Here is a 10,130-nt window from a genome sequence, read left to right as displayed (position 1 = left end):
TTCAGTTCTGGAGGCCATATCTCCAGAAGGATATTAATACATTAGAGACTTTACAAAGAAGGGCAACTAAAATGGTGCAATGTCTACACCACAAAACGTACCAGGAAAGACTAAAAGATCTTAGTATGTATAGTTTGGAGCAGAGAAGGGATGGGGGGACATGATAGAAACGTTCAAATATATAAAGGGTTTTAACAAGGTAAAGGAAGGAGACATTCTTCAAAGAAAGAGAAGTATTAGAACAAGAGGACATGTTCTAAAACTGGAGGGTGGTAGGTTCAGGGGAAATTTGAGGAAAAATTACTTCACAGAAAGGGTTGTGGACAAGTGGAATAGCCTCCCATCAGAGGTGGTAGAGGCTAAGACAGTAGAGCAATTTAAACATGCATGGGATAGACATAAGGATATCCTTCAGAAGAAGTAAGGATCAATAAGGGTTGAGGTAATAATATGTTTAAAAATGGGGCAGACTAGATGGGCCAAGTGGTTCTTATCTGCCGTCAAATTCTATGTACCTATAGCGCCCTCTCATCAGCGATATCTCCGGTTTGCTATACTACGGCAACACTTCCAATTTCAGGCTCTGCCCTTTGGACTATCCACAGCTCCACAGATATTTACCAAATTTATGGCTATCATGGCGGCCCATCTGTGTGGTCAGGGTGTCCGACTGCTACCATATCTGGATGACCTCCTGCTCTCAGCAGGATCCCCAGGTGCCATCTGCAGCTAACCATTGCTTTCCTTCACAAGCACGGATGGTTAATCAACTGGAAAAAGTCCTCCCTGAATCCTTCACAAAGAATGATTCAGCTGGGAGCCCTGCTAGATTCTCAGGGTCAGAGAATCTTTCTGACATCAGACAAGATCTCCACACTTCAACTACGAGTGCGCAGATTCCTCCACAGTCGCCGAGTATCAGTTCACTCAGCAATGCAGGTTCTGGGATCCATGGTATCCACCTTCGACATGGTGGAGTATGCTCAGTTCTACTCCAGGCCTTTGCAAAGGCTAATCCTCTCCAGGTGTAACGGGTTGCCCCATCGAATCAGAAAGCAGACGATGGTGCTCTCTCCAGAGGTTCGTCTATCGCTATCTTGGTGGCTACAGACATCTCATCTAACCAAGGGTCGCCCCTTTTGGATTTGCGGACTGGGTACTCCTAACAACGGACGCCAGTCTCCGGGGCTGGGGTGCAATGACCGGTCAACACTCCTTCCAGGGCCGTTGGATATCGGTTGAATCAACCCTGCCAATCAACATATTGGAACTTCGAGCCGTCTACAAGGCCCTCATAATGGCCCAGGACATACTTTAAGGTGGAGGGTTATAAATATACATATGTAAACACACATAATATATACTATAAAGTATACACATTAACACATACATACACACTAACATATGCACAGAGTATACACACAATAACATTCACACACACTAGAACAGTACACATACATACTTACACTTGATGCAGATATAGGTTGCAAAAGGGGCCAGGCACCTCAATTTATTAGACGGGCTTGCCATATTGGCTCTGCTCCCAATGCGGCCAGTGTAGGAGGGAATCTGTGTTTTTCAGGGGGGGTTTCTAGGTACTCAGAACCCCCACCTGCATTTGCTAGTGTGAAGCTGGCCCTTTCCCCCCCTAGAAAGCTGACTACTCACCTGTTTCGGCAGAGTTGCTCCTGAGTCCCCTCCTCAGCGTCACGAACATGTGTCACGTGGCTCTGAGGGGACTCGGGAGCCACTGTTTGCTGACTGTGCTTCTGCATGCAGTAAAACAGCTGCGGCTGCTGAGCCTCCACCCGGAAACAGTGTCCACTGGACACCTGTTCTCAGCAGGATCATATCGACCCTGTGTGGGGGCCCCGAGGGCGACCACACCTGTCGCCCCTCCTTAATCCGGCCCTGCTAGCAAGTCAAACAGATGAGAAGACAATAAAGTTGTGAAATAACTTTCTACATAGGGTGTTAGGGGACAATTCAACTACCTATGATGGCTACAAGGTGCCGGCATTCCAACTATTTCTCCTGCCACCAACATTGCAGATATTTCCTCACACCCAATAAAGGTGAGCAGGGAAATCTGTATTGCTGCTATTCTCGGGGATGAGCATAGCTAAATACCATAACCAGGATTAGAATACAGGCATTTGACTGCACTCTGGTCCGACTGTACAACCTAACCATTACGATGTTACAAAGAGGGTTAATTACTCAAAAGGGACGAATGTGACTTCATGGAAATGGCTGTCACACAAGGAATTCAGAAACATACAAAAAAACGAAAGTAATATTTAAGTTTGTGAACACATCAGCATTGCTTTCCGCATGCTTAAACAATTACCCAGGAAGATGTTGACAGATTGAATGAGATATACTAGGACATGAAGTAATGAAGTAGCAATGTGCAGGTATTTGCAACTAAACAAATAAAGGAGAATTATTAGGTGGGTTATTTATTTCAGGGTTGAAGATTTAAATCAGAAAAAAAAAAAACTTAAAATAAATCTGATGATATTGTAGTTTTAGAATTATAATAAAGTGCTGTACCAGACAGCACAGACAAGCAGCAGAGTGTTTAGATGGGAAAACAAATGAATGGAAGTGATGTAGCTCTAGCCATCTGTTGTCAGCTGAATATTGATTTGTAGGTATTCATGTGTCGTTTCACACTTTCTGTTATTTCCTGCTCATTTTTACTACGGTCATAGTAATCTGTGAATAATCCATCAGGATTTAGCAAGTAAATGAGGATTGTGTGATCTATAATGTAGTCATTATCTTCATCACGAGGACCTGCACTGAAATACACACGATATGCTTGAGCGACTGCCTTCACCTGCTCTTCGGTGCCTGTCAGCCCCTTGAGCCGGGGGTGAAATTCAACGACATACTTTGCTAGTGCTGCCACGTTGTCACGCTCTGGGTCCACTGTAATAAAGACAGGCAAGACAGGTGGCAACATGGGGTCCTTATCCAGCAAAGACACAGCAGAACTCAGCTTTTGCAATTCATCTGGACAGATGTCAGGACAGTGTGTAAAGCCAAAGTACATCAATACCCAACTTCCTCTTAAGTCTTTTTTAGAGCAGGACTGACCCTTATGGTCAATAAGATTGAAGTCCCCCTGACCGACTGCCAGGGTACGAAGCTGTTTAATGCGCTCCAGTTTTTTCTTCTCTTGTTTCTCCCAATGGAGATAACGCCAAACCCCAAATGCAGCTCCGCCAATAATGCAGCTCACAATCAACCTTTTCCGTAAGGGAACCGGAGCTTTTGAGGAACTTGACTGCTGAGTTTTCAATAATGGGGGAGATGTAAATACCTTTCTTGCATGGACCACACATTTTATTTCGTTAGGGTAACACTTTGCATAGAAAATCAGTGAATTGGTAACTCTGTGGTTTTGGAAAGTATACAGAGACCATTTATAAATGCTTTGCATGTTCCGTAACATCCTAGGGAATAAGAACAAATACATATTATATTTTACAGAATCATTACTTATCTGAGGCAATGGGCTCGATTCAATTGAACACAAATTAAATAGCGCCGCGAGGGAGCTCCTGAAGCTATTCAACTCAGCGTGCTCTTAGGTCAGAGAATGCCCGTTCTCCCACCCCTCGCGCCTTTAAACAGGGTGTTTAGTTGCGAGAATGGGCATTCTCCGAGTAAACTTCCCGGCGTGATGCTGTTTCCTCGGAGCTAAGGGCAGAAAACAGCATTGCACCAGTATTTTCGTCAGATGTCTGCTCGCACCCCTGGAGGGGTGCGAGAAGAAATCCTTAACACGCTGAATTGAATATATCTGGGAGCTCCCTCTCGGCGCTATTTAATTGGTGTTCAATTGAATCGAGCCCAATAATACACTGTAGTTTTTTTGGTTCTTTTAGATCAGCACTATAAAGCTGTAACAAAGAAAATCTGAATTTTTTGCTCTTCTTCATGATCTCACTAGCACAATAGAAGATGGTTATTGCCCATGGCACAACAGTTTTGAAATAGTGGGTGGTTTTAGGATATGTAGCTATGATATTGGCTGCCGGGATGCCAGCATCCGAATCCCAACACCAGTCAAAATCCCAGCGCCAGCATCCCGACTGCTGACATCCCGACTGTAACTACTGGAGTTAGGGGAGGGTTAGACTGCGGGGGGGCGAGGGGGAAGGTTTAGGGTTAGTATACTTACAGTTGTGTTGGGACTGTAACCCAGTCGGGATGCTGGCATCGAGATTCTGAGTGCCAGCATCCCATACACAACCCGGTTTTAAGCCCGTATTCAATTAGAAGCGAAAGGCCGAGATCCGCAAAAAGTATCGCCGATTGCAACTTTTTGCCTCTCGGAAAAGTATCCCCGTATTCAATTCCGTACGCGAAAATGCAATGTAATAGGTGAAAAACATTTGCCTCTAAATGGGTGGAGAAAAGAAATGCAACATTTTTGTTTGGGGGGTGCAAATGTGGGGAAACCACGCAGAATCCTTGGGACAGCCGCCAAATGGACAACTGCGTCATAAAAATGCTAAATTAAAACTTAACACCCCAAATAAGTACTTTGAATTTGGGGCTAAAAAGTGCAAAGTGGGGAGTCAAGTTAGCAAACTAGCGAAATAAGGTACTGGGGTGCACTAAGAAGGGGTCCATTGTTTTGGGGGATTGCAGGTGCTTTTTTGGGGGTGCAATCTCACTTTATTTATAAGTTCACTTTACAGACATTAAAACATGTTAGCACCCATTTTCAGGTACCCCAAAGTTGGCAGGACTACTTATTTTCTCCCAAAAAAATACTGCTTTATGCTATTCTTCACCACGCATGCTCAATGGCTAACAATCTCTCAAACTGCGTAAATATTGGCATTGAGTGCGGATCTGAATAAGGTCCACTGTGCGGTGTGTGCAAAGGTATTATTATAAACAGTACTGGACTTATACAAGTCACCCCATAGATGTGTGCAGGAAAACTTGCAATGTTGATCTACCACAAAGTTTATCAAACTCTGTTCTCAGGACCCCAAAAATGTTTTCCAGGTCTCCTTACAGAATCACAAGTTAAATAATTAGCTCCACCTGTGGATCTTTTAAAATGTGTCAGTGAGTAAAAAGATACACCTGCGCACCTGCTGGGAGACCTGGAAAATGTGTGGGGTCCCAAGGACAGAGTTTGAGAACCACCGATCTACCATAATGGTCAAATACACAGTTGAGTCACATTATTATGACCACCTCCTACATTTGACGTCTGTAGCGCGTAGTCCATGAAGTACATCACGTGCGATCGGCCATCTGCACACATATCACTCGTTGCCGTCATGGGTAATTATCTGAGTTGCAAAAAGGGATTGGCTTTTGGGCTAAGGGTGGCAGTATTTCTGAAACACTGCAGTTTGTGACCTGTTTGCGTGCTGCTTTGGTGAAGGTGTACAGTGACTGGACAAATGGCAACATTGAGAATAATCAATGTGGAGACTGCAGAGCACCACGTGCCATTGATGTGAAAGGTGAACGTTGGCTACGAAGGTGCATGAGGGCCGACCGACACGCTACAGTGGAGCAGCTCACCGTCAAAATGAACCAAGGGGCTACCAGACGTGTGTATAAAATGACAGTTCAGCAAACCCTGCTGCGTATGATGCTTCAAAGCAAACGGGTGGTCACTGAACCTATGCTAATGAAGGTGCATCAGCGGAAAAGGCTTCAATTTTCATGTCTATATCAGAATTGGACCTCGGCTGATTGGCGAAGGGTTGCCTTCTCCAATGAGTCGCGTTTTCTGCTTCATCGAACAGATGGACGCTGGCGTGTCAGGCATGAAACATCAGAGAACAAACACCCAGCAACCAATGCTGGAAGAAAACAAGCTGGTGGTGGTAGCGTTATGGTCTGAGAAATGTTTTCATGGCATTTTCTGGGCCCACTCATCCATGTGGAAGGCACCCTCAACCGATTTGGTTATGAATCCATCCTTGCAGAGCATGTACACCCATACATGCCGATGGTCTTCGCTGAGGTGGATGGGATCTTCCAGCAAGACAATGCAACATATCACAGATCTAGAAATGTCAGACAGTGCTTGGACGAGTACAACCAAGACTTTCAAGTACTTCCCGGGCCCCCTAATTCCCCAGACTTGAACCCAATTGAGCATCTGTGGGACGATCATTGTGTTCGCTCTATGGATACTCCACCACACACCCTCCAGCAGCTGTGGGATGCACTGCAGTCAGCATGGCACCAGATACCTGTGCCAACCTACCAGCACTTTATTGAGTCACTCCCAGCCCGTCTAGTTGCTGTCCGTGCTGCATACGGCGGTTACTCTGGCTGTTAGCTGGTGGTCATAATAATGTGACTCAACTATGTATGTGTGCAGCCAAACGCGGTAATGTTTGGCCCTGTTGTAACTGGTGATGGTGAATTACTGATCACATGACCAGACCCCCTTTTGCACTAATTTCATGGCAAACCGTAATAGAGGAGTGGGCCTTAGCAGGGCTTCCGTACAGGGGGCCTAATGCACTATGGATCGCTATTGTGGTCGTGGCTGCGATTACGCACACAGTACTGCTGCAAAAATATGCTAATGAAAGCTTCACATCGCCCACCACCGCTATCTCACATCCGTAATACCTTGCAATCCTGCGTATACATCAGGAACATCGCCCCTCATGCACAACAGGTGAGACCTTACTCAGAAATTGCTAACCTCATTGCACGCAGTATGCCGTTGCAGTGGCTAATTTCTGCACGCCCATGCAACGGCGTTCAAATGGACAGGTACGTCTGCGTTTCTCAGACCACTCCCCCGTCACCACCCTCAAACGCAGACTACCTGTCACTCACTCTTCAATAGCTTTCTGTGGTCTGCATGATCGCAGTGCGATCGCAATCCTGCCGCCTCGCGTGCACAGTACTTAATAATCAGCCGTCTGCGTACGCTATCGCAATAGCGATCCACACTGTATCAGGCCCAGGGTTAGGACTTTTCACCGGAGACCAAATGATGTGGGCACAGTGGGCAGGATTTTTGCCATAATGAACATCTCCACTCAAATAAAAAAAAAGAGTTGTATAGAGTTCAACATAAAAAGCAAATGCTCAGTTATATTCTGATAGTTGGATCCACTGTGCTCTCCTATGGAAATATCTATCCAAACTGCATTCCCCTCTTCTGCTCTACCTGTTAAAAACAAGGCAAAAGTTTGTAAATTTTCATCTACCCGACCCCCATTGACAAGCTGAGTTGGAAGAGGGAAGTGAAATGCATTGTGGGAAGGTCAAACGCATTGAGCACGGTTAGGTCTAAGAAGAGGTGCTGTAAAGGACCTCCGATGTCACAACCACGTGACCCGAGGCAAAAGGTTTAGAACGGGGGTCAAAAGTGTCCCCTCACGGCTTCGCTTGCCACGCTTCGGGCACGGTAGCTTGCTTCGCTCGCCACAGGTGTATATTCCCAATCTATGCCACGTGGATAGTAACACTGGTAGAGGTCCAGACCTGCTGCAGCGGTCACGTGGTTGTGACATCAGAGGTCCATTCTCCAACTTGGATCTAGCAACAACCCATTGTGCATTGAGCACCATGGTAATGCATGAAATTAATAGAAATGCATACCCTCCAACATTTCATAGAGAAAACCCGGTACAGGGGCATGGCCACGTTCAAAAGGGGGCATGGTTACATTTAAAGGGGCATGTCCACGGGGCTGTACATGGGGTCTGGAGGCAGCTGGCACTGGCTGCTTACGTCAGCGTGAGTGCTCACTGCACTACAGACCACCAGGGAGGACGAGCGGGGCCGCCTGTCACTCAGCAGCGCTGCTAAAGAATGCAGGAGATTGCACCCCACTGGTACAAAACAGTACAGCCCCTGTTGCCGGTACAGACCTTTTAAAAGCGGTACTGTACTGGCTAAATCGGTATAGTTGGAGGGTATGGAAATGTGACTTGAATACGGTAGCAGCTTCAGCGTAATACAGTGCTAACAGTACCCGATTCCCAAGTATTAAAACATTTTCTGGAAATGTCTTTTCCTGGATATTTCCCCTTTAACAAATAATGGCTAATCTGTAAACTGGATACAACTCCCAGAATGTGTGCTTTTCTCGGGATTGCAAAGAATTATATTTACTGAATATAGAAATCTAAAATAGAGTTATTACATAATAACACTGTTATTACTATGCCAGAGACTGTAGCACTCACTGACATATCTGCCACAGATAGGGGGGGTGTAACAGCTCATTGTGTGACCTCGCTCCCTCCCTCCTACTAAGGGGACAAACATGCAATGGCTGATGGCTGACCATAACAGCAGCGGGTGCAACGCATCATATACAATGTAGACAGTGATTTGTCGCACTATGTGGCCGCATAAAAACCACTGCAGAAATGGCCCAACAAAAACTACTTTACAATGAACCGATCACATTAACACACAATATTATATCTAGTCGTCACTAATGCTACAAACCTCATGCTCTCTTTAGCTTCTTAATCCTTTCCGGTTTCATTGAAAATTCCGTGGATAGGTTCAAAGATAACTTTCGCGTCAACCTTGTATACACAGATACTTACCAACTCATGTGACATGTCCCATTTCCATGCGTGAAGACCCACGTAGGTGGCCATTTTTCCGCAGACCAAGATGTGCTAAAAAGCACTTCAGATTAACTAAGGGAACATGTCTACTGTAATGGAGTCAGAATTGTAAAATATACTTTGGTCTCTTAAGACTCATGAGAAGCAAGGCATTACTAGTGGAAGCTTGAAATCCTGTAGTGACGTCAGCAACCATGCTGGTGTTAACGGATTGGGTATGGATACGGCTATAGAGGGAGGAGAAGATGGCACATAATGATAGCATACCTCCCAACTTTTCCTCTTCAAGAAGAGGGACACTTCGCGCGCCCGCAAGGGGGCGGGGCTACTGTACATGGGCGGAGCCTAACGGTAACGCCCGTTGATGTCACTATAGGGGGCGTGGCCAGCACGCCGAGTTGCTGAGTGGGCAGCCCCCAGGCTCTCCCAGTCCCTACACAGGTTTACAGATGCGCATCTGTTCACCTTTTGCACACCAGCTCAGTGGCGTAACTAGGGTATTTGGAGCCCAGGACAAATTTTAAAATGTAGTCTCCCCCCACCACCTCCCCATGTATGCGTGCACCGAAGGCGCGCCTGGCTCCCACTCCCGCCGCCGCCATCCGCACGTCAGCCCTCCCGGGCTGGCACGCTCTGCATTAAGGGAGAGACGTCATAACGGCTCTCCCATTACCCACTGCAAGAGCCGGAAGGCGGAGCTCATGAGTGAGCTCCAGCCCGGCTCTTGCAGTGGGGGCTGCAGCAGTCAATGAGCTCATTGGCTGCTGTTTAACAGACACATCGCCGCCACGCTGGCAGCGATGTGTGTTAGAATGCACAGCCTGAGCCAGCCTCCCATCCTCCGCCGGCCGCTATTGGGCAAGCTCTCAGGGGGAGGGAAGGGGCTCGGCTGTGCAGCACAGGACCAGCGCTGGGAAGCCTAGCGCCGGTCCTGTGTAAATGTGTAGCGCTGACCGCAATCACCAGAAAAACAGGACTGACCCGCTGAATGCGGGACATTTGGGAAGTATGTGATAGCTGTATATAGTAATCTTGTTTTGCTGATGGCAGATTAGGGCATCTCCATATGAAGACAATAGTAATTCTACTATAATTAGATCAACATAAATGTGCTGTTAATTTGTGGTACTGACATGCAATCTTGATCCAGAGTATGATAATAAGTGTAACTAAATAAACAGAAAATGATTGCTAGGGTTTTTTTTGTAAGTGACAAGTATTTTTTCTAGATTCAAATGTGTCTTAGAAGTATATTTAAAAGCTACCAAAAAAAGTGGGCAAAGCATACACACCTACCTTTGATAAAGCACTTCAGGGAGATCAGTAAAGCTGCACCTATCTGCTTGGTGATGAGGAGGGGATGCGTACTGCTCTGTATGACGGGAGAGAACAGTACTGTACATCCATGCAGTTGGTGGCATTTAATCATCAGAGGTGGTCTTTGTGCACTCTCCATATGGGCCTTCTCTCTTGTGCCGTCGGATGTGCTGAACAAAGTCATAACTAGACTTTTTGGTGCCCTTTGCC

General features: G+C 46.2%; 1 protein-coding gene across 2 annotated transcripts; it reads right to left on the bottom strand.

The window, feature by feature from the left end:
* Nucleotides 1-2,446: 2,446 nt before the first annotated feature.
* SCO2 (synthesis of cytochrome C oxidase 2) lies at nt 2,447-8,818 on the bottom strand. 2 transcript variants are annotated; one of them, XM_088444404.1, is made up of 2 exons: nt 8,580-8,818; nt 2,447-3,464 (listed from the first exon to the last, which is right to left on the bottom strand). In XM_088444404.1, the coding sequence occupies exons 1-2, from the start codon at nt 8,585-8,587 to the stop codon at nt 2,636-2,638; spliced, it is 837 nt and encodes a 278-aa protein (XP_088300530.1). In that variant the 5' UTR covers nt 8,588-8,818; the 3' UTR covers nt 2,447-2,635. The 2 variants fall into 2 exon arrangements, with proteins under 2 accessions (XP_088300530.1, XP_088300538.1); XM_088444412.1 differs by lacking the exon at nt 8,580-8,818 and adding an exon at nt 8,476-8,564.
* Between the last annotated feature and the right edge of the window lie 1,312 nt (nt 8,819-10,130).

Source organism: Taudactylus pleione, unplaced genomic scaffold (genome assembly GCF_031769625.1).
Source record: "Taudactylus pleione unplaced genomic scaffold, aTauple2 ptg000019l, whole genome shotgun sequence".
Classification (NCBI taxonomy): domain Eukaryota; kingdom Metazoa; phylum Chordata; class Amphibia; order Anura; family Myobatrachidae; genus Taudactylus; species Taudactylus pleione.
Note: the sequence above shows the minus strand (reverse complement) of the source record. Positions and strands in the feature narration are given on the sequence as shown.